We start from the raw sequence: 25,805 nt of genomic DNA on the forward strand, positions 1-25,805 counted from the left end.
GCCGTCCACGTGATCTTCATTTAGTTTAAATCCTTATTATTCTTGCACCATTTTGCTAAATGTCCAACCTTCCCACATGCAAAGCATTTACGTTCCCGCGTCCTATTTTCATAATTATTATTTTTCTTAACAAATTCCGATAATGATGCAATCGACTCGCAAAGGGTCTGAATTTGTTTTTCCATTTTGTTTAAGCGATCGTTTTGTTCGAGTTCCCCTTTTTTTTTATCTGGTTCACGTTCGTAATTCATAAAGACATGGTTATTCCCCTTTTGGCTGCACATCCTCACAACCTCCTCCTCTTCCTCAGCTATCTCTATACATTGATCAAGGGTGCTTGGTTTCCTCTGTAGAACTTGTCTACGAATTGATGCGTTTAGTCCCTTTCCAAAGCAATCTCTGACAGTATTGTCCCGTAAAGTGACCAAATTTGAATTACGAGCCACAGCACGAGCGAATAGAGTTTTTAATCTAATGGCATATTCACAAACACGCTCGCTTCCCTTTTGTGTTATAGTTAAGACCTGCTCAAATGGATCCGAGAAGTCTTTCTGCCTATCGAAGCATTTGATTAACCCTTCTTTAACCGTAACAAAAGTTGATTGCCCTTGTTCCTTTAAATCGAAGAATACGGATAAAGGCTCACCTTTTAATCTCGCTTGTAAGACGGTTAGTTTTACCTTTTCTTCCCATCCTGCTAATTCGGCTACACTTTCGATGGTCTGAAAGAATCTCTGAATGTTCAAGGTGTCCCCAGGGGAATTGGAGAAGCAAGGGATCATACCCATAAATCCCGTAACGACTGGTACAATACTCGTATCAACATTGCCGTTACTTGAAGTCGCACCTCCAGTTTCTTCCATTATTATCCAAAAATTTAACGCCACAAAACAAAAATATTGACAGTACGAGGTAAGAACCACCTTAACACAATTCGATCCTGTCGCGGACGCCAATGTAAATTCCCGGTAGTCCAAGACTAAGGGCAATTTGCTTTATAACAAAAGAAAAACGGCTAAACTACAATACTAAACGCGTGAAGGCAAAATTACAAGGTTTTCTTGATGTAATTTTTTTTACAACAAAATTCTATCGATCTTCCTGGTTAAACACAAAACTAATCACTGCACCCGGTACAATCCGACTAATACAACAGTCCTGATGTAGTTCGTAAGTGAAAGGTCACCTCCAAAATGTCGATGCAAACGGATAAAAAAAAATATAAATAAAGTTCTACACACTTCCCTTTTGACTTGCCTGTCCACTGCTCTCCTGACGAATCGCACAACTCCAAAAAGGGATGAGAACAAAGGGGGAACACCTTAAATACACCTCCACAGTGGCTCCCCCTACCGTGGAACATAACCGTTACAAACAAAAAAAAATAAATACTAATCAACATGGTGTTGTAACACCACACCCTCAGTGTCAAGGGCCCACAAAATTTGAATTATTATCATAAATTTTTAATATTTTTTCATTATAATATATTTCATGTGTAGATATAATGGGCTTTATAATAGTCCATACTTTTTTATTCACACCAAATAACGTTTCTGCCTATTGTTTAGTGCTAGAGATAGGCCTATTATTCTTATTATAACTTTCAGCATGCCCAAAAATTTTGGTCAGGATTTGCCCTTGTATAAAACCTTATGACTGTATGATAATGATGGTAAAATTTGATATATAAAAAAATTCCTAAACAAGTATTCATTACTATTCCACACAAATAAATATTGTGGAACTTGGATGAAATACTCACATATATCATTATGCAAAATTATAAAATGATTTCTCCTAGATCATCAAATAATAATGATTAGGAGAAAAGTATAACATCTAGAATAATTAAAAATGAAAAAAGTGTGATAAGTGCAGTTGTGTCGAATAGCCATGAGGGTGATAATACAATGTGATTAAGACAGTACAAAATTAAAATAACAATTGATTTAATAAGATATGATAACACAATGCACAAAAGAAAAAGAATTCCCTAATAATAAATTAAAACACAAAAACAACAAATACCTAAATACTGTATAATAAAATAAATATTTTTCTAAATTTTTATTTTATTGTACAGTATATACATATAGATATATATACAAAATGTGGCTAGAAAATAACGAGACTGAATTTGGAACTTTAAATCATGAGTAATATACTCACTTTAATTGTGTCTTCCTTCAATGTGTGATCCTTCTGTTTCCACACAGTGCTGCATTTGCAACTTCCACTGATCATAACAGTGCTGCTGGTCATTTTCTGTAAGGCTACGGAGAAGCTTTGTTGTTTTTTTATTGACAGCAGAAACCAAATCAAAATGGTGTTCCTTCAGAGCAGACTTGACTTTAGGGTAAAGGTAAAAGTCACACAGAGCTACATCAGGTGAGTACAGTGGGTGCTCAAGTAGTGTGACTGCTTTCTTGGCCAAAAACTGCTCCACTGACAGAGCAAAATGGGCTAGTGCATTGTCCTGATGGAGGATGAAACCATTTTGCCACATGTGTTGCTGCTTTCTTCTGACCTTTCCTCGCAAAGATTCCAGAACTTCCTTGTAGTAGTATTGGTTCATAATTTGTTTCACTTCTCGTACATTTTCCTCGGTTTTTGGATTTTACATTCTCTCAGACCTCAGAAAATCTTCTGTGCCATTTGAACTCATGTGCATGACAAAAACTTGCATCTCCATATGCTTCACATAGCAGGTGCGAAGACTCAGTGGCAGTTTTTTCAATTTCACCGAAAATTTCAGGGTTATACACTGCTCCTCTTTCAAGCTGGCCATTTTTTCCATTGTGTGCTAACAACATGTCCACTCGCAGCAGGCATTCACAGCACATCTAACAGCAGTAACAAGTTAAGACTCTGCTTGTTCTAATTTGTTCAAGTTTGTTACCTCACCCACTCACTTTGGCCCACATATGACTGTTGCATGCAGGCGATCACAGTCTCGTTATTTTCTAGCCACACCATATATATATATATTATATATATATATCGAGAGAGAGAGAGAACTTCAGACAGTAGTAGATTTTATTTAAAAGCTTTTTACCTGAAACTTAGAAATAACAGAAAAATAAAGAGGAAGTGTATTTGTTAGATCTATTAATAACAAAAGTATGTGAAAGTTATGAAACAACTACAAACAGAAAAAGTTTTTGTTTGATATGCATTTCTTAAGTTATTCTTAACTTTTCCAGCATGTCAAATTATAATTTTCACTTAATGATTTGAAGAGCTATTATCATCTGTTCTTATTAGAAAAAATTACAATTAAAATTGTATATATGAAAATTTAAAAAATATACAATGAAAACTTGTTCTGGAATCTTTTAACAAGAACTTGCTAGAAGTTTCAGTAAATAGAAAATGAAAATAATGAGCCTAAAGAATGAAAATTCTTTATAAATTTTACTGCAGCCTTCAATAATCAGTGGCAGATTTCCTATTAGACCATTAACAATGAAACATTAATCATCAAAATACTGGCTTAATATGTAAAAAAAAATACACCACTGACACCAATAACCAGCAAAATGAAAAATTTTTACTGTAACTAACATTTTCTTTCATATATAATGTACATTGTCAGGTTTAACTGATAGAATATAAATAGAAGAACAAAACATTAAAATCTTAGAACATTTTTAAAGTACAGATCAAATGCACATAGAGTAATAGTAATAATAATAAATAATTGAGTTAATATATCATATCAGATGTGCACAACTCTATATGCACTCAATCTGCAAGTTAAAAATGTTTTGTTCTAAGATCTTAATTTTAATTTTTTGTTCTTCAATTTGTGTTCTATCAGTTAAACCTGACAATGTCCATTATATATGAAAGAAAGTGTTAATTACAGTAAAAAATTTTCATTTTGTTGGTTATTATCAATAGTATCGGTGGTATGATTGATGGCAATAAAATAACAAAAAACTAATTTTATGTAAAACAAGTCATAAAGGAATTAATGCAAATTAAAAGCTTAAATAGGGACTAAATAAGACATATCAGTTAAGAAATATTAATATATGAATATACTAGCAGATGAGCCTGGCATTGCTTGGGCAAAATGTAACAATAGCAAAGATTAGTATTAAATTACAGCCGATCTTACTTGTTTTCACCAGGTGCAAGAATTAGGTCTCCTCTCTTCCGAGACTAGTTAGAGAATTTTTAGATATCTGCTTACTACACAGGAATAATGATAATCAAGACTCATTGCAACCACTAATCCGTGCGTAGTACCACTAAGTGATGAATAACAAATGTTTTTGTAACTCCTTTCGAGTTCTTCTACACAATTACTTAATTCCAAAAATAAGTTGGATCTTCCAGAATCATTCATAAATTTAAATTCAAACACAAAATCGAACATTAAGACAAAGAGTTCAAATAAAGTGAACTTATGTGCATGTGCTCCCCGTGTCAACTTTAAATATGATGGAACACTAAATATCATTGAGAATTTTTATGTTCGATTTTCTGCAAAAATGCAAAAAAAGGCATGTAAAATAGTACAGTAGAAGCCAAGTTCTTCGGAGAAATCCTTAACTCTCAACCTCTCCCCTGCAGGAAGAATTTCCAAAAATTCCTTCTTAATGTACATTCTCATGGCATACCTTATTAAAATACAGTAAAAACACAAAAATTTGCATCTAAAATAGTATAATAAAAGCAGAGTTAAGGTTAAGCCTTAATTCTCTCTCTCTCTCTCTCTCTCTCTCTTTCCCCCCTAAGGGATGAAATTTCAAAAAATCCCTTCTTAGTGTATGTTCTCATGACATACCCTAACTGTGTACCAAATTTAAACTTTCAACTCCTAATTGTTTGGGCTCAGCACTTATTATTATCATCATCATCTTGATTATATATATAGATTTCGCATAAACAGAATGTTAGTATTAATGACAAGTTTCTAAGCAGTGCCCTTTGTTTTTTCAGTATTGAAAAATCTGTAAAAATACAATTACAGAATCACTCAAAGCAAAAGTAGCATTTTTAGTTTTGGGATATTTTCATATTGTGAACCATATCTCTATGTGTCACTGTCAATTATACATTTGAAGAAAATTTACAAACATAGCTAGTAATAGAATGACTGTTAAATGCAGTCCCACATTCTTTTAAATTCTATCTTTCTTTGAAGCGAAATGGATGTAGCAAATGCTGATATTTACAAAAAAAAATTATAAAGAAATTTTTCATTTTATTAGTGTTTCTGTAAGATAAGTTCAGATGAAGATTATTGAATATAAGTAGATTTTAGAAAAGCAAACAGTACAAAACTTAGAAGAATAAACTAAATTAAGGAAAAAAATTGGACAAAATTTTTAAAAGAAATTTTTTTAAAATGTGTATTACTCCCTTTAGTTATTCTTGGCATCAACTAAAAGGGGTGGTATACAGTTTTTTGAAAATTATAAAACTGAGTTTGAAAAATTTATAATTTTCAATTTTATTATTAAATTCCTTACATCATGTCAATATATATACAATGTCAGCTTTCTCCTTATTCCACAAGATATTAATTTAATTAGGTTTATAATTTTTTATGAATTATAAACCATCAAAAAACAAACAGAAAATATTATAAATTTATTACATAAACACTATATTTTTCAGATTACATATCTTACAACATTCTAGTATCCAAAGGTCATGGATTAAATATGAATCTTTCTTGACTTATTTAAGGTCTGAATGTGTTTCTTGAACAATAGTTGTCAGTTTCAATTTTGTAGAAACTACTTTTTAACATATTGAATTTCAGAATGTAAACAAATATTTTTCAAATAGCATATCAGAGTATATGTAATATGATTAAATACTTTGAATTCCTGTAATTTTGTTTTCTAGTTTTTATACCACAAAAGTTTAAGAATTATTTGAAATAACAATGTACGTTGCAGTTAGTATTATTTAATCTACTAAACATATAAAATCATTTTCAAAATTTATCCAATAGATAATGTTTTGTTCATTTTCATAATACTGTCTTGCTTTCAAAAAATTTTTTATATAGTTTCAATTTCTATTAAGTAATGCTATTTAATTTTGTACTGTTATTACTTCTGTCCAAACTCATTAATGCTATGGAATGAAATATTAACAAAAATATAGTTGTTAAAACAATATTGTTTTATGAATTTTGATATGAAAAAGCTTGAAATTTACTTTATAATTGGCAAATTTTATCTTATTATATCATTAGCATATTTTATTTGGAAAAAAAAAATTATATATTTTACTTAAATATAATTCTTTATAATTTTTTAATCAAATTTAATTTTATTTTCTTACATTTCTTCTATTTATTTAATTTAAACATCTTCTTATCTTTTATTTTTTTCTGTTCTTTGTGTTATCAAATTAGATTGACCATCCCCAGGGACAACTAAAGGGGGTGGTACGCAGTTTGGTTTCTACTTCAAGGAAACGTGCTGTGATTGCCTGTTTCAGAATGACTTCTCTTCATAGCTTACCAAGGTAAAGGGAAATAGAGAAAAGATTGCACAATATAATCTTAAAATAACTTTTCTCACTAATTCTCTTCAATAGCATGTTTAGCTTAGAGTTGACTGCATAAAAATATAATGCATTTCAATATACTTTATAATACAGTAATAATATTTTGCTATTTTTTAATCATTTTAAAAACACTTCTTATAATTTAATTTTTCATTATACATTGAATTGTTAACGTTCCAATATTTCATTTTCCACAGAATAATTGAATATTTAATTTTGAACAAGTAATCATGTATGTTTTTTAAATACTACATAAATTCATCATAGTGTAATTCAACAGTTATACTACAACTTGCTGGTGGTGTACAATGTTAATAACAACATTTTTCCGAATTAATTAATTAATTAAATGTGTATAAAAACAATTGCTTGCACATGTGTATAATTTATAGTAATTATAATAGATATCTGTATTCATATGAAAATGCTGAAAAGCTTCAAATTATTAACTTGTTGATAGTAAATAATACTCAACAAATGCCATTCATAACAGATTTTTTTAATTATTTGAAATTGAAACATTTAATTAATTGTTTTAAAATTAAAGTTCTTCAAAAATGTTTTAAAAAATATATATTTTTTAAAATAATATTTATTATAATACTTTTGAAGTTGTCAATCACTAAAAATTTTTTCAGAACAAAAATAATCTTTGCATTTTTCACACTTAAATTGTAAAATGGCAAAAGACATTTGTAATTAGACTTTAAATCTAAAAATTCTGAAAATTTTTGTAGGAAAAAAATTATCTTTATTTAAAAGTAATAGATATTTTTGGTTTATTGATCAATCATTTATGATCTATTTTTGAACAAAAATCTCATCCAATACAATTTCCAATACTTTCTTTGATTTGATTTTATTATCCATTTCACCATAATTATCCTAATTTTCCAATTGCTGATTGGTCTTTTACTATCATTGCTAGTTTTGTCCATCTGTCATTTCTCAATCTTGACACTTGCCTGGCCCATCTGTATTTTACATTTATTATGTATTTTCCTCTTTAAGCATTAACCTGAACTACTCTACTCCATCTTTCCCTGGATAATGTTTAACATATGTTCCCATCTTTTGTCAGAGTCTATGTTTCATTTCCATAACATAAAAGGAAATTTACATTGATAAAATGCTTTTCTTTTAATGCACACTGCAATATTGTCTTTAAATACACATTTCATCTTTGCACATATTATCCAGTCAAGCTGAATCCTTCAATTTATCTCTTCTCTTTATCTTCTTCCTCCAAATTTATTTATTTATTTTCTAATATATACACACCACTCCATACCAGGATATATGTACAACAGACACAGAATCAGGTGCATATAATACAAACATTGCACAAACATTTTCCAACGCCTTCAGAGTTCTTCTCAGATGCAACTGAATGGTTACCCAATGGAATGTTATTTTTTTTATCCTGGATATATGTATAAATTCATATTTTTGATCTCTTGATCAAAAATGTGAATTTAGGGGGTGGGTGCTGTGAGTAAACAGTATGGTTATATCTAAAGTAATAGTTCTGGAAGCAAAGATCAGACAGGGGTCCATGTAGCATAACTGGCAACACGACCACATGGTATGTGGAAGTTGTGAGTTTGAGTCCCACCTTGGGCTGATTCTTTTCTTTTAAAACTTTATAAATTAATTAGTAAGTATTAATTCAACTAAAATGTCTCAATATATATAAAGTATGTATCATTTGAATATATAATGAACCTTGGTTTGATGTACTTTAGTTAAAGTAAATGAAATGCTCAAGATCAGCATTAAAATTTGGGATATAAACACTATATAAAAATAAAACGATCTTAATTATGAAGAAGCATTTAATAAAGAGCCAAAAATGTTTATTTTACTTTTATTAGAAGAAGAGGAAAGAATCAGTTTTGGGTCAATTCTTTTCTTCCAGAGTATTCTAAATTATATTAAAATTTATAAATATCAACTTCCTGAAACTCAATAGATTCTAAATTATTTAATAAATTATTAAAATTATAATTATTAATTTAGTTAAGAGATGGTATCTAATGTCTACCTCTAGTACCAAATTTCTTACTTAGTTTCTAATTATTAAATATAGCATATTAATAGCCTGATTAATTACAGTGATTGTTTGGCTTAGTATTAAAATTTATTTATTTAGAATTATTAAATTTGTCGCAAGATGGTGCTTAATTGCCTACCTCTAGACAAATTATTTTGTTCCAGATTATTAATTACACTTAGCCTGATAAAAATCTGACAGGTCATTTGGTTAAAAACAAAATAATTTAAATTAAAAAAAGTATACTTTTGTATCTTCCTTTGTTATATAATAGTCTCTGTTTTCAAAAATGATTTTTAATCATATATCAATTAATTACAATAATCTAAAATACAATTATGTAATCAAAAATATAAACTATTTTTAGCTTTTTTTTTTCATTAAAAAAAATTTTTAAAAAGATTCCTCAAAGACAATACATATAAATGTGTATTTATTCCCAATCCAGTCCGTTCAAATGCACATTTGAGGAATTAACAATTTCATGGCAGAGTCGACCATTCATAGGTTGCTTGTCTGTCTCTAAATATAAAACAGTTAAAATATTCCTCTGGTGGTGGCACTTCATATAAAATTAAAAATACATTTGATATAAAATTTGAGAAATTTTTTTTTTTAAGATTTTTTGTAATGATTAATTCATCCTGGTCATATTTTTATATCAAATATTTTTAGCTTTGTTTATCTTGTTAAAAAATTTTCTGAAAATTTAGAATCAATAAAACAAAGACCAATAAAATCTGCTGCTTTTAAATTTTCATGTGAAGTTGCTAAGCTAATAAAAGGTTAATCACTTTCTTGTAAGGATACTGGAAAATATACAAATGACTGAATCTCAGTTTTTGTAAACCTGATGAAGATCGAATACTAAGGTCGAAAATGTTTGTTAGTTAGTTCAATTAAATATTTTTACTGGATAGTCAAAGGTTTTAGTGAGTCGTTTAAGCTAATAAATTTATTGCTTCTTATTGAATCAATAAGAATCAATAAATTTATTAGCTTATTAGCTTATAGTCTATTCATTTCAAATAAGAATTTAGAACCATTAGGATCCAGTAAGCTTTGTAAATTACTAACAGCATCTGTACAAAATGTGAAAAATTTTTGTTTTTCTCAGACATATTCATTTACTATTGCGATTTTTCTCAAAAACTCCAAAGACACATTTATGCATATCTCATCGTTAGATCTGCATTCATTTTCTATGCAGTTCATTAATTATTATTATTATTATTATTACTACACACTCCTATTTGAGTATAACAAACATCTTAAATTCTGATAAGTATATAGAAACATCCAATGATCACCTAAATGATCGGGCTACAATTCCTCTTTTTTTAAAATTTAAATCATTAATACAAAGTAATTTGCTACTAGAGGTAGACATTAGGCATCATCTGTTAACTAAATTAATAATTATAATTTTAATAATTTATTAAATAATTTAGAATCTATCGAGTTTCTGGAAGTTGATATTTATAAATTTTAGTATAATTTAGAATTTTAGTATAATTCATTTGGAAGAAAAGAATTGACCCAAAGCTGATTTTTTTCTCTTCTTCTGATAAAAATAAAATAAACATTTTTGGCTTTATTAAATGCTTCTTTATAATTAAGATTGTTTTATTTTTATATAGTGTTTATATCCTGATTTTTAATGCTGATCTTGAGTATTTCATTTACTTTCACTAAAGTACATCAAACCAAGGTTCATTATATATTTTGAAGCAGAGGCTGTTGGTTCAAGCCCTGCCCCAGGTCAGTTTCTTTTCTTCCAGATAGTTCTAAATTATTTAATAAATTATTAAAATTATAAGTATTAATTTAGTTAAGAGATGGCACCTAACATTTACCTCTAGTAGCAAATTACTCTGTATTAATGATTTTAAATTAGTGGAATTGTAGTCTGATCAATTAGGTAATCATTGGATGTTTCTATACTCCTATTTGAACTTGTATCTTGAAAACTGCTAAATTTCCAGTTAATTCCTTCCTCCTGTATATAATGTTATTATTTCAGAGAATTATTTAGATATTGACTTTTGAGTTGAACATGATTATTGCTAATTTAAAAATCATTGTAGTTCAAGATAGCGGTTTAACCTCCTACCTTTATAACAAATAATTTATAGTAATTTTTAATAGTTAGCCAAAATATAGCCAGAATAATATGGTATTTAATGATTTGATTATTAAGAATATTTAGGCTTGATTGTTTATATATGCTTATAATGAATTTCTAAGGAAAACGAAAAAGAAAACCATGTTTTAATGTTTGAGCTAGTACTTTCTAAACTTAAACTAGTGTTATGCTTTCAGTGGCTATTCTGGAGGCATGAGGTATACAATGGATGGGTCTTATTTCGTTTTTAGACATTGTCTACAAGGCTTATGCAGCTGTATGTTATCCACACAAACTTACATTAGTTCTTGTTATTTTGTTATTAATTGCACTATAATAGATATGTGCATTATGAACTTTAATAGTCAAATTGATTTTTATGTAGAAAAATATATCTTTTGAATTACATCAAAAATATTTATATTTCATTATGAAAATTGTCCAGTTTTTAATGACTTAAAAGATAAAAAGTTATATTATTTGTATTTCAATGTTAATTACATAAAGTTAAATATACAAATTTAAGAAAATAAAAGCAAAAGAATATATTGCAAACTAAGTAATGCATGAATTATTATATTAATACATTTTTTTCTGATTATAAAAAAAATTAATAAATTTTTATGAGTAGAAAGTTTTACTATCAGATAAATTGCATTTTCATTTTATAATCATTTAATCATATTAGAAAAGTCTTTATTGATTAAACATGGAAATTAGACTGAATGGGTTTTTTTCAATAGAATTGGTGGATGAAAATTTAATTATCTATTAATTCAGTTTCAAATAATAATTTATATATATACAAATATTAATTTTAAATTATAAAATTAATATAAATGACAAGAAATCAATACAGATTTCTATTAAGTATTTATAATAATGACCACATGGAATGAAGATTACAACTTTTTCTAACAGAAGTTGGATGCACTTGACAGAAATTCAAATTTTGTGTGTGTGTGTGTGGGTTATGTATGTGTGTGTGTGTGTGTATATATATATATATATATATATAATCATTATTTTAAATAAAATGATTAAATTTTCATTCAATATCTTATTGAAGAAAAACCTATTAGATCTAAATTTTCATAAAAAGCCAATAGAAATTTTTTAAACTAAGTATTGTAGACCTTATAATAAAATTAAAATATCAAGTTAAATTTCCAATATCTTTCTTCAGTATACATTTGTACAGGCATTTGCTTCATGTATTGTGTATCCATTATCATTATTATTTTTGTTGTTGTTAATAATTGTGTTCACTTAATTTATTCTGATATTTAGTGTAATTGCAAAATCTGATTGACTAACAATATAATAGCATGCTCTGTGTGTACACTCATTATCATAGGCTCATAATCCACCACCGGCAAGAACTGCATGGCAGAGATTATTATCAACTTCCAAGAAACGTGCTGCCATAGCGTGTCTTCGTAGTGTCCCACTCTTTAATGTTGAGAGGTAATGGTCTTATTATTGCATTTATGGAAATTATTATTACTGTATTTATAATAATGAATTGTTTAATACGAAAAATTTTTAAATGTGTTTATTTATTAACTAATTTTTAATATTTAACATTCCTGATAAATTACAAAAAAGTAATCCAAACTGAAGCATATGATGATTAAAATTTTTTACTTTTCCTTTTTCTTATACATAACTATAATTGTATAAATGAAATTTTATATTTAATCCAATTTTTTTATTATTTAACTAGATATAACATAAAATTTGGCCTAAATAATGTTTGTTGTATATATGCAGCACCTAACATTATTTATTTGAATTTTTTTAAATATTTTTATTACTTTTAATCTGATTAAGGAAGAATTTGTTTAAGTGCATCTAATTAAACCCTAGATCTAGTAATGTTTAGAGGATATAATACATTAAAAAACTAAATCTGTTATGATATGTTTAAACTTCACAAGAAAAATGAAAAATAATTAGCCACTTAACACTCATTTTTAGAAAATTTGTTACTGAAGTTCTTAATTTATAGTATTCCAGAAATTTGAATTAGATTTAAGAGAAGGATTGTCATTATAGCAAGTTATAATGTTTATAATTTGATAAAAATCCTTGGAATGATGAAAGCTGCATAATATTCACAGCATAACTTTTCTTATAGGCTATTTCTAGAGTCTGAAATTATAATTCTTCCTATAGCTAAACATCCATTGGAATTACGATTAAGTTACACAACAGTAAAAATTGCAAAATCGACTCTTTATCAAATATATGATTATAGGCATTCTAATAAATTAATACTTTATAAAAACATAATAAATATAAAATACACAAGGATTGATTAAATGAAATTCATTCAAATAAATTTATTAAGACAAACAAAACAGAATTTCTATCAGTTTGGCTTAATTAATCAAAGCAATACATGAGGAAGTCAGAAAGCACTTTTATTTGTTAAAAAAGTCACTGTAGGTATTTAGACACATCCCACTGCTTGAGGATACAACGGATACTGTTTATGAAGAATGATGTTGGTTGGTCCTTGAACCATTGGGCATCTGCTTCCTTGACTTCTGCATCAGAGTTACAGTGTTGTCCCTTAAGAGCTTTTTTTAAAGGTCCAAACAAATGAGAGTTGCATGGTGACAGATTGGGGCTGTAGAAAGAGTGGTGCAGAATCTCCCATCCTTAGATGCATGACAAACATGCTGTTGAGAATTGTCATGCAACAAAACCACATCAGGTGATAGCATGCCTGGTTGCTTATTTTTTTTTGGCTTTATGCAGCTTGTCCAATATTGCAGTGTTGCGGTTGACATTGATGCTCACATGAGTCTTTAAATTTCTCCAGCAAAGGCCTCACAATGTTAAAAAAGTATGGTCATCATAACCTTACAGGCCTGTGACTTGACTTTTTTGTATGTTGGTTAGCTGGGGTGTTTTCATTGCAACCTTGCTTATCTACTGGTTGGCTGAAAGTGGTGGCACAGAAAATCCTTACCTAATATTTTAACTTTTTTACTTAATGTCATTTCAAAAATTTTGAATCATATGTGTTTGTGGACTACTACTTCCTTTATAGCTATTTTTGCAGGTCTATCAATTAAGAGAAAGAAAAATTAAAAAACTTATTTCTTAAACTGTTAATATCCATGTGAATAAATACATAAATATTAACTTTATCATTATTTACATTTACAAATTTATATTCTGTTTCTATTAATGGAAATGCAAAAGAAAACTTGCATATCCATTTAATATAAACAAAATATAAATTAAAATTTTTAATATAAATATCTTTATAGAAATAGTTTTAACATTATATTTTTATGAAGAATTATTCAATTTTAAATTCTTAAACTAAATTGAAACAAACTAATGTATAATCAGAATTTTATATTTTTAAATCTAAGAAAATCCTTACCTAAATATTTCATTATATGTCGTCATAATTTATTTCTAATAAGTAAAATGTAACTTTTTAGGAACATTAACTTAATGTTGTTTGTTTAATTCTTTCCTAAAAGTTACATTAAATAAATATTCTCCACTTCTACATTAAATTTTAGAAAAGAACTAAACAAAGAATAACATTAAGTAACTGTTACCACTTAATGCTGTTCTCTTGTTTATTTATATGTAGATAACTAGCTGAATAATTGCGTATACAATAAGTTTTTTTTAATTAAAATCATATGTGGATAAAAGCAGGGGAGACTAGCAAGCATGTCAGTAACTGGTTACTGGCATGCTGGTTAAACTGCAACTAAAATATAAAATCAATCAGATGTAACAAAACTAGTTGTTAATTAAACATTAAAAGAAACATTCTTCTGAGTACAATAAAATAATAGCATTGTAATTTGACCAACTTAAAATCAATAAGGGAATTTTTGTTTACAAGACGACAAAACAATTAATGACTTATTGACATTAGTAGTAGTAGCAGTAGTAGTAGTAATAATTAGTTACACTGACATTTACCCCAACCTTAAAAATAACGTCTTCCTCTCAAATTTCACACAAAGTGGATGTTAATTGGTGTAAGCTGAGATAATTTACAGCAAGTTTCTTAAATTTAATATGTTTATTTTTGCATTTTTGAATCAAGTAACAATAAAATCACAGAAAAAAACACTTTTGGAATTCCACAAGTATTTTACATCATTAGAAAGAAGACAAAATGAATAAATTAAACATATACCTGTAGTTTTAGTAATGCTGACAGTTTCAGTTTTAGAATAAAAACTCATTCATTTTCACATGACATAACTCGTTCGTCATTTTTTAAATGCACTTTCTAGAGAGGGATGTATAACCTCCCTTAAATTGGCATGCTGACATTCCCCTAGGATAAACTGGCATGCTGGCTTTTACCACATTGAAATATCTGATTTCATGGTCTCCCTCAGATAGATTGGCATGCCAGTCATTCCATGAAAATATAGTATATTCTTTTTGTATACTGATTTTATAAGAGACTTCTGAGGCTATGAATAAAGGTTCTTAAAATATAAGTTTTCAATAAATGACATGATTTTAAAAATAATTAATTAATTTTAACAGTTTTTCTAAAATTAGAGTGCTGTTAGGTTACTTTATTATGGTTAATGTTAATAGCTAAAATAAATGATAGACTATATTCTCAAAACTTAGTTTGATTAAGAAGATATGTACATTTAAAAATATAGCAGCAAAATTTTTTTTGTGTGAATTAAATTAATAATAGCCTTAAATTTTCATAATATTTATAGAAAACTTTTCAAAATAAAATTCTGAAAACTTTAAATAAAACAAAATTCACATCAATTTAAATTTTTCTATGGTGTGGTCACTTTTAAAAAAAAAAGACCAATCATCTTACATGCAATTTGCCTTTCCCCTGCAATGTTAAAAAAGATTTGAAACTGTATTAATAATCCTCTTGTATTATTAGTAAAATTTCCTTTAATCAGCACTGCAGTATTTCCCATTGTTCAACCACTCTTAACTTGCTGAGAATGAAATACAAAATACTAACCACTTTTGAAAAACTTTCTATTTACACAATTTACTTAGACATTTCATAAACCTTTGATTCCATTATTCTGAATAAATGTCTACAAATTCTATACAATGATTTTAACATTACTCCACTATAATAGCCTGGTTAAACAATTACTCTGTCCTTATACTTACAAAATAAAATTAAATGTTTTTTTTCAATGATTTTTCTTCCTTAGTTGTTATCCAACAGGGTTCTGTCCTCAGTACTGTTTTTTTTTTATTTCATACATAAATACATACTTGATCAACTCAATTCTAGTACTACAACCTACATTGTTGACCTTAAAATTATAAACAGTATTTTACAAAACAATTCAGCATTCTCTCCACCAACCTAAAACACCTGAATCTTTCCATCAATCTTAACAAAACAGTCTGGATGTGTTTTTTTCTTAAAAAAAAAAATTGGGCAGGTTTTTAATATCTTCAACTATAATCATAACTATGTCAACTGCATTAAAGATCTAGCTGTATACTTTGATGATAAAATCACTTTTAAGCAACATATATCAACTACATTACTAAGGAACTGGTCATACACAGAAGAATTATGTAGATAAACCGCCAGGCCAGTCTAGTTCCTCTGAAAACATACTTTGTTTAATATTTTTCAATCTATTATTGATTTACTATCTTCCCATTTGGGTCTTTGCCTCAAATGCACAGAAAAGCAAAGCCGTTACTGAAGTGCCTAAAACCTATCTACTATTAAATAAATTTGCTAACTTACCACATACTGAATTCTCTGATATTGCATGTCTTCATCTAGGACTTCGACATTTTGTAGACAGAGTTATCTATTTTGATAGAATCTTTACTTTCAAATACTTTAATGGCTTTATCTTACGCTTTTATTTTAACCTGCATACACCAAATTTTAACTTGTGTAATTCCTTTTGTTTTTACTATTCTTTCTTTTCAGGCTTTTAATTTCTCAAAATTCCTTTTTTTTTTTATAAATTCAGCAACTCTGTCAAAATGTCAAGGACCTTTTTCATCATGATTTTCATGTATTTAAGCACAGCATATATGTAAAAAGCTTAATGTGTGATTTAATGGCTTTTGCATTTTGTTTTGTTATATTTTTTGTGCTTTTATCCAAAGTATTTTTTTGTTGTTACTTGAGGAAGGCTCATCTTGTCTAAATGGTTTGTACAACTTTGTAATAAAGAATAATACACACATCATTTAATTGTTTAAGTTATTTGCTTGCTTAAAATACTCACTTACATAATGTGCATAGTATATACAGTATACATTATATATGTGAATATTTGCTAAATATTTGATAAATTCTTATCTGAATATATAAAAAATTTATAGTAGATAAAATAATGAAATAATTGTACCAGTATAAAAAATAATTTGAGAGTTGAGAAATGAAGTTATATAATTAATAATAAATTTATTCTAAATTGTTTTTAAAACAATATCTTTATATATTTCTAAATTTATTTTAGGCATCGTGGAATTAATATATTTTTGCAAATATATCGTGAAATGTGGTTAGAAGAAGAAAATGTTGGCCAAGAACAATTAATAGAAGATTTAACGGTAATTGTTAATTATAATATTGTATAATGAAGTTTTAAATTAGAATTTATTTAGAATTAGACAAAAATTTGTTTTATTTTCTGTGAAATAAAATAAATTTTTAAAATCTGTCTTGTGTTTAAGGAAAATAATTTATATATATAATTCATATCAGTTAAATACTTGTTTGTTAATTTCTTGATACAGCTTTACAATGTCATATTTCAAAACAATTTTATAAAAGTTGAATAGTTTTATTTCTTAATTTTTTTATCGTTGAATTTATATGAATTTTAGTAAGTTATAACAACAATTTTTCATATTTTTTATTTTATTTTTTTACTTTATTTTAAAATTCATTTTATAATGAATTTTATGTTTAAAAAGTCTGAAATTAATTGAAAGTGTAATATATATATATTATATTTTATTTTATTTTTTTCAAATTTTTACTACTATGTCTTATTTAAAATAAAAGAACATGAATTTTCTTTTCCTTAATTTCACATAAACATATAAAAAAACTGTATTTTTTTCTTATAGAATAAATTATTTATTTAATTTTTTAAATTAAATACTTTCAAACATTTTCTATGTTTTAGCAAATTTATCAAAAATACTTTAATTTATTAAAACTATGTTAATTCATATGTAGCAAATAATTTTTATTTTAATTTATTATGATATAATTATTATTCATGTAAGTTATTGAAGTTTAATACATCTGTAGTAATATCATAATAAACAATTTTATAAAAATTAAAATTTACTTATAACATATTACAGCAATGTTTCTCAACACACAGTTACACTGCCAAGATTTATTTTAAGCTTAAAAATAATATTTTATTGCTATACTTTATATGTATTATTTCATCATTTTCCAAAAAATCATATTGTCTGACTCCCTCTAGTAAAAAAATTTAACTTTTAAATTTTAAAATTTAGTTTTATAAATGATTTATTAAAGTAATAAATAAATATTATATCCTATTTATTATATATCAATACATCTTATATAAATATGAACAATTTCAAGATTAAATAAAATTTTAAAATATGAGTTGAAAGGTAAAATTAAAACAAAAATAATTAATTGAATACTGCTTAGTTGATTTACAATTACAAATTAGCCTTATAAAAAATTATATTATTAAAAATATTTAAAACATTATATTTTAAAAAATTTTAAGAAGAATCTTTTTCTAAAGAAAAAGATTTTTAATTGTGAAAGAATAACATACAAAATTGTTTAGTAACAAAAAACTGAATTTTTTTTTTCTTGAGTTAAAAATTCGTGTTGCCTTGTCTATCCTAAGTTATAATTTAAAATTATCTATTTATATAATTAATTCTTTTTCAAACAAAAGTTAAAACACTTTCTCTTTCATTTGAAGTTTTGTATAATTTATTATTTTTGGAATTTAATTTTTTTTAAAGTAGTTATTATTTGTATATTTTAGCAATCATTTGAAGATGCAGAACAAACAGTTGCACAAGAGGATGAAGAAGAAAAACCTGATCCTTTAAATCAGCTAGTTGTGGCATTTAGTCGTAATGCTACTACAGAACACACGTACGTTACAAATTTATAAGATGTTATTTTTTAATACAAATGTTTTTGGCTTACTTTAAGTTATCATATATGAAAGAAAATAATTCAATTTCTCAAATTGAAACATTATTCTGTACTTTTTATATAAAAAATTCATTTTACTTTATTACGATTCTGATATTTTTGTTTATATTACACACAATATTTTTATTATTATAGTCTTAATTATTATATTTAATTTGACTTTTTTAAATAATTATGTAAAGTTAAGATATTTTATTAAGAATTTTTGTTGTTTTACTGGCAATAAAAATTGTATTTGTAATTTCAGAGGTTCAATTTCAGAAGATAATCTTTATATGGAATATGCTTCAATATTTAGTAAGGTAATTGTAAATTTATAAAATTACATGTATTATTTTTAATATGATATTTTTTTGATTCTATAATGTACTTTTATTCCATTTTTACTTTTCCCAACTAGAAATGAAATAATAAAAAAAAGTACATCTTAGAATTGAGAAAATACAGTATTGTTTTAATTGTTAATGATATATGTGTGCTTAAATTTAATTACATTATGGTTTATTAATTATACATTATTCTTATCTTTTAAAACATACTGTTTTCTTTGTAATAAATAACCATGAGATCACCATTAATATAATTTTTAAAACCAAATATTTAAATATTAGATTAATGTAATGTAATTTAATTAATATATTTATTGATAAATTATAATTATTTTTAATGTTCATAATTAGTCTGAGATATCAAAATTCTTAAGAGCCCAAGTTCAAAATACAACTCTTTATAATTGAATTAATTTACTTTATGAAAATATTGAAAATTTATATTATAGTCTTCATTTATATTTACAAAACGAAAAACAGCAAACAAAACAAAATAACAATTAAAATATTTTAAATTTGCTAAATTAGATTTTAAACTTGATAGAATATTTTTTCCATACTAAAATTTCAATATGATTTAAAACATAACTAAAATAGAAATAAGATGGTACTTTAATTAATAACCTTCTTAAAATGTAAACAAACTACCAAGGTTAATCTTATAAATAAAAGGAAAATTTTGTAAATTTGTTTATTTGTGACAACATTGTATCTGTTTGAGACCTTTGTAAGTATGTTTTTGTTTGGATTCATGGTGTCATTGAATTTAATTAATTTTTTTTTCAGGAAATTTATATTTATATACTTTCCTACAAATCTGTTTTGTCATATTTTACAGCAAAATTTGCAAAGCCCACACCTTTTTTCAAATGACCATAAAAGTTTATTTATTTTAGCAAACAAATCTATAATGCTACTGCCCACAGACCAATTCACTACTTAAAACACTGCAACATGTTTTTGGAAATAGTAAATTAATAAAATAATTGTTAAGAACATGTGATGTAAATAATGATACATAGCTAGCTAAAATTGGCCATGGTGTTGTTACCATTTAATCAGTGTTTCTTTACTTGAACACTGATAATTTAGTCTATCACTTACAATGTAAAACCTAACAACACTTGAATCATTTGAAAATAGTTTAAAAAATTTTATTAATCTTATTTTACATCTACTTTCAATGTTTCTTTAAAATATTATTATCATCTCTTGAAATATATCATTTTAAATTGTTTTGTTTTGGATGCTCTACCAAGAATTACTTTATTATCATTTGAGAGAAATTATTTAACCTTTGCAAATATTTCTGTAAAATATGATGAAACAAATCTATACAAAGATATGTAAATAAAATAAAATTTATTTTATCAAGAGAGGATCAAAAGAAGAACAATGAAATTTGTTCACACTGTAAATATTTAATATAAATAATCACTAAATAACAAAAACATATGTAGTTTTTGTTCAGTGTTTTTGTAAAAAAAAAAACCCCTAGCATTACTGGGTACATCAGTTAGTACATGTGTGGCCAGCAGTTTTTGCCTCCAGGCCGAATTGGAAAGAAAATTTTTTCGCAGGCCGAATGAAATATTAAAATTAAAAAATGTTAAATACAAAAACAATTCATTTAAGTAAATAAATGTTTAAATATATTAGTATTATATTTCTGTCAAAGCACACAAATTACTAAGTTAAATTGAATATTACCTGTATATCTTGAATTACTGTCTAACATACATTATTTTATGATAAATATTAATATTTTAAATTTACCTCTTTTTTTTTATTCTGGTACTATTACACAGATGAGTACAAAAGTTGTAAATCTCTACAATGGAATTTTTTTTTTTAAATAAAGAAGTATTGCGAATTCATTCGACTAATTATTGGAAGTTAAGTAGCTAATGTTGAAAGATTAAGTGCAGGCTGCATAAATTCATTAAGTGGGCCAGATCCGGCCCATGGGCCATATGTTGTCCATGCCTGAGTTAGTAGATAATTAGTGTGTGCTAGTCAAGTAAAAATTATTTCCAATTTCTCTTTATAACAACCTATATCTTATATTAAGATATTTTGTTTAATTGAAAAGTACAAGAAATATTTCAAATTCAGCAAAAAAATTCTATAAAACAAGTGGGTACTTTTCTGTTAATGGTACACCAGTCGATATGTACAGCAATGGATAAGATTTAAGCTCTGAATGAGGGGTTTTGCACCACCCCAGAATTGCTGATTCTTCACAAGATTTCACCTCCAAAGATTAGTTTTTAACATGTATCAGTATATTGCCTATTCTACATGCTTTACATATAGCCATGTGCTTTGGTCCACACAGTAGCAAGAATCCCCAACCCTTACATCTCCTAAAACTATATATCAAATACTCCATGACCAGTCAGGTGGGCTACTCGAAGCTGGCATAGTCACATGGACTAAATAGTTAAATGTGATAGTCTTAGTAGAGCAGCATCATGACAGTATTGTGCATAGGATTAAAGTTACAACTGGCATCCTGTTAACAGAAGAGCACCAACAAGAGTTTCTGATTTTTTAAAAGTTATTAACTATCTTTAAATTAATTTCTGTAAAACATCAAAAACACATATACATATATATATAAGTTCAAATTCATTCTTTTAATCAAACATAATTTAAACAAACTTGTAAAGCCAAAAACTATTATGTATAAAATTTACTTACTGAATTTCAAAGACTTCTGAGACTAAATGCACTAGACATGAATCCACTTTTCTCACGGAGAGAGTTTGTCTAAGCCAGCACTCCAGCTGGTAGACACACATATTTATTTATTTGTACATTAAATTTTATAGTTTATATACATGTGCTAAGTCTTTGAAAAATATGAAAATTTCTCCCACTGTAATTATAATAGAAAACAAGATTTAAAAATTAGTTTTCTTTTAAATCATTAATATTAACAGAATAGATATTTAGTACTAAAAACGTTAGATATAAATTCTTATAAAATATATTTGCTTTATGTTAAATAGTTTGTAATAATTATTTTATTCTATATAACAATATAATTCTTATTATAATTTTTGTGATTTTTTAAAATTAATATAATTTTTTTTAATAATGATTTATAGAGTTGTGCAGGAACAGAAGAGGAAGAAGAAGAAGAAGAAGGTGGTGATGAAGAAGGACCTTCAATCCATGTATGTCTGTTTCATAACTGATTTTTTTTTATTATGGAAAATTATTAAATTTTAAAATGCATATTTGTTGGTATAATAAAATCAACAAATATATCTACAAAGAGAAATTTAATATATTAGATCAAATTTTCATGATATTTTGAAAATAAGTCAGCTCTCAATTTTTGACCACTTTACTTACAGCTATCTGTACTTTCAATGGCAAAAACTAGTGCATTAAAATTTATTTTTAATTCCAAACAATTGTTCACACTTGCTAATGAATGATGCAGTGAGTAAATTTTAAATAAATTACTATAATCAGCAACAAACACACTGCATATAACAATAACTGATAAGTCTATTTATAACTCAGGTTTGTATCATTAAACCAAAAATAAAGTTCTACGTGTATGTTCTAATGTTCTGCAAAGCTGCTTGGTTCAGATTATCATTTAATTTTGATTCTATAAGGTAAAAGTGAATTACTAATAAATTAAATAAATAAAAATTAACAATAAAAAATAAAATTGATTCCATGCAAAGATTGCAATACAGTACATTGTTAGTGTGATTTCTGATTTATTTGAACATGGTTGACTACTTGCTTATTTATACAAATTGTTATTAATAAAGTATTATAATTAGTTAATTAAAATATTGGTTTAACAAACAATCTAAACAGTAAGTGTTATTGTGTTGTATGGAAGTGTTATGTATGGAATACAATACATGTATTTCCAGTTTGTGTACTCTCATGGAAATGAGAGAGAGAGAGATTAGCCAGTAGGATAACTGTTTTCCTAATTAGATATTCTTGCAAACAAAATAACATGGTTATAATTTGCAAAACTGGTAGATTTTACAATGTTTCAAGCAAGTTTGTTACATAATGACAATTTTTTCATGTCTTTAATAAACTTACTGTCATGTATTTACATTGTATTTAAGTAATAAATTATAAAATTTTATATAAATTACTATTTTATTTTCTTTATGCTGCTTACATGGAAAGAAAAAATTTGCTCAAGTATTGGTAGGTAAAATCAATTGATTCTAAAATTATTTTAGCTTTCTTTATATTGAATATACTTATAATGAACAATTATTTTTGCAAAATACTTTTTAACAATGAAGCAAATGAAGCCTTTTTTTAAATATCTAAAAAATTGATTATCTACAATTTATCTTTACTATTTAAAATATAAATTTTATTGTCACTGAATAAATATAAATTTAGATAAATTGTTGAATATCATGTACAGGGCTCTGACTTGTTCAACTTTTCTTATTTTTTATTAACATGTTCTACTGTTTGTTAGCATGCTCTACTTTTCCTACTTTTTGAGTATAAAATTTTGGTTAAATATATATATTTTTTCCCATTTATTATTCTAGACTGATCAAAAATTTTTTGTAGACAAGTGTTTTAAAAATACTATAGCTGTTTTTCATCTTAGTTTGTTATATTTCTATGAGATATGTACAATATTAACTGTAGAATGTGACATGAATAATAGGAATTTTAAAGCCAATCAAATTAGATTGTTGGGTTGTGTTGAAAGAATGCACCCAGACTGGCTGTCAAACCTGAACGATGGAACAAACTCAAGGACAGTAATAAGAGAAGTTGGTTGAATAAAACAGAAAACTATTAAGAACGTTCAACTGGAGATTTATTGTGACAGACAGAAAGAGCTGGAGAAAGAATGTCTACAGCATAGAACCTCAAAAGCTCACAGTGCTAGCTAGAAGATGATGATAGGATCTTTTCTTGTAAATCTTCAAGAAATTGTCATTCTGTTGACAAGTCATGGCTTTTTGATTTGTTTTATTTATGGTATTTGTTTGTTTTAACACTTTCTTCATTCATAAATACAAATAATAAGCTGATTGCTATTATAATGTGACAAACACTGACTATTTTTATCTCTCAGTTCCAAGACTTCTAGAAAATTTGCATTCTTGCTAGTTTTGTTCACTTTACTTCCAGAGGTAAAATTTGACAATAGGAGATTAATCAGGCACTTATTATTGTTTGAGGATAATTAGCAAATTAAAACTGGTTACTTAAAAGGGGTACTAGAGCACTTGGGGAAAATTAAAATGTTCATTTATATGAGGATCAAATAACAAAACAACTTATGACATTTTTCAAGGAAAATTTTCTGACTCTTCACTGAAGCAAGAAGTTTACTTGTTTTTATTTACTTTTACAAAAGTTTTTGCAATGTGTAGTGGATTATTGCTGGATGATTGGCTTCACAGAAGGAATGATGTAACCCCACACAAGGACGACACCAGCCAATGGGCCAGCAGCCAAGGAGGGGCAAGATGATGTAAATTGATAGAATTGTATGTAGGTAAAATAAAAACAATTCATAAAGTTTTAATCATTCACTATGTACCAAAAAAGAAATATTTTAATTAAAACGTTTTTTTTTTTAACTTACAAGAAGCCTAAGAAGATTATTTTAATTAAAACTTAGCATTTACATAATTTTTTTGAATTTCTAAGGGAGGGCAGCTGCCCGCTGCCCCTATTGGCGATGTCCTTGACCCCACATACTATAAGTAAAGTATGTAATATTTATGAATGTTTTACTAATGCTGTGTGTTTTATAAAATCTGTACTAAATTTTAAAAATTACTTTATATTTACAATATATGATGTCTTACAAGACACTTGCCCTGTGTCAGAAGATCAATAGCATATGATGATGATCATCATGTTGGTAATTAATCTGAAAAAATAAATTTTATTTCTTCTTTTAACTGAAGATTATGAATCAATACATGATTTGATGCAATGAAATTTTACTGTGCCTTAGAATTAGAATTTACTAAAAAGCAACAGATCTCATATTTTCTTACAAAATATGGTGGCTCAATGTAAATAGTAATACCAGAGCATAGATTTAAGTAAACTCTAAGCAATATGTCAATTTTTTCTTAATAGACATATTACATTTTTCATCTGCTCTTCTTATTTTCTTATTTGGAAACTATGGAAAGGAATAAAAATTACATTAAAAATTAAAGAAGAAGTTAAAATTAAAGAAAAAATTTAAGAATTGAAAGTCAGTGGAACTTTTAACATATATGAATATTTCTAAAAAACATAGAATGAATTACTGTGATTAATATATTATCAAATGGAGACTAAAAACAGTAGGGCTTATACAAACTGCATATAATCAAGATTTGATAATGAATAAGATAAGCTATTTGTTATTAGGAAGATTGCAATGGCAGAAGAATTTGTTTGTTTGAGAAGAAAAATTACAGAAGAATTTAATAATCGTCCAACCATGAGCTAAATTAATTGGGCAGAAAGTATGCTATTAGGCAGATTTTGCTGTTGGTTGGATGATTTTTAATACATTGGGTTTTTGGGATG

At 26.4% G+C, this 25,805-nt stretch overlaps 1 protein-coding gene across 1 annotated transcript in view; it reads left to right on the top strand.

Moving 5' to 3' along the window:
* The window catches only part of RyR (Ryanodine receptor), a 417,183-nt gene that overhangs the window by 282,371 nt on the left and 109,007 nt on the right, over window positions 1-25,805 (top strand). The window contains 5 exon segments of the mRNA XM_067275817.1: window positions 6,386-6,498; window positions 17,204-17,297; window positions 18,740-18,852; window positions 19,163-19,217; window positions 22,358-22,426. Of these exon segments, the coding sequence (XP_067131918.1) occupies window positions 6,386-6,498; window positions 17,204-17,297; window positions 18,740-18,852; window positions 19,163-19,217; window positions 22,358-22,426 (444 nt within the window).

The sequence above is a fragment of the Centruroides vittatus genome, unplaced genomic scaffold (assembly GCF_030686945.1).
Source record: "Centruroides vittatus isolate TY-2023 unplaced genomic scaffold, ASM3068694v2 contig_1158, whole genome shotgun sequence".
NCBI classification, from domain to species: domain Eukaryota; kingdom Metazoa; phylum Arthropoda; class Arachnida; order Scorpiones; family Buthidae; genus Centruroides; species Centruroides vittatus.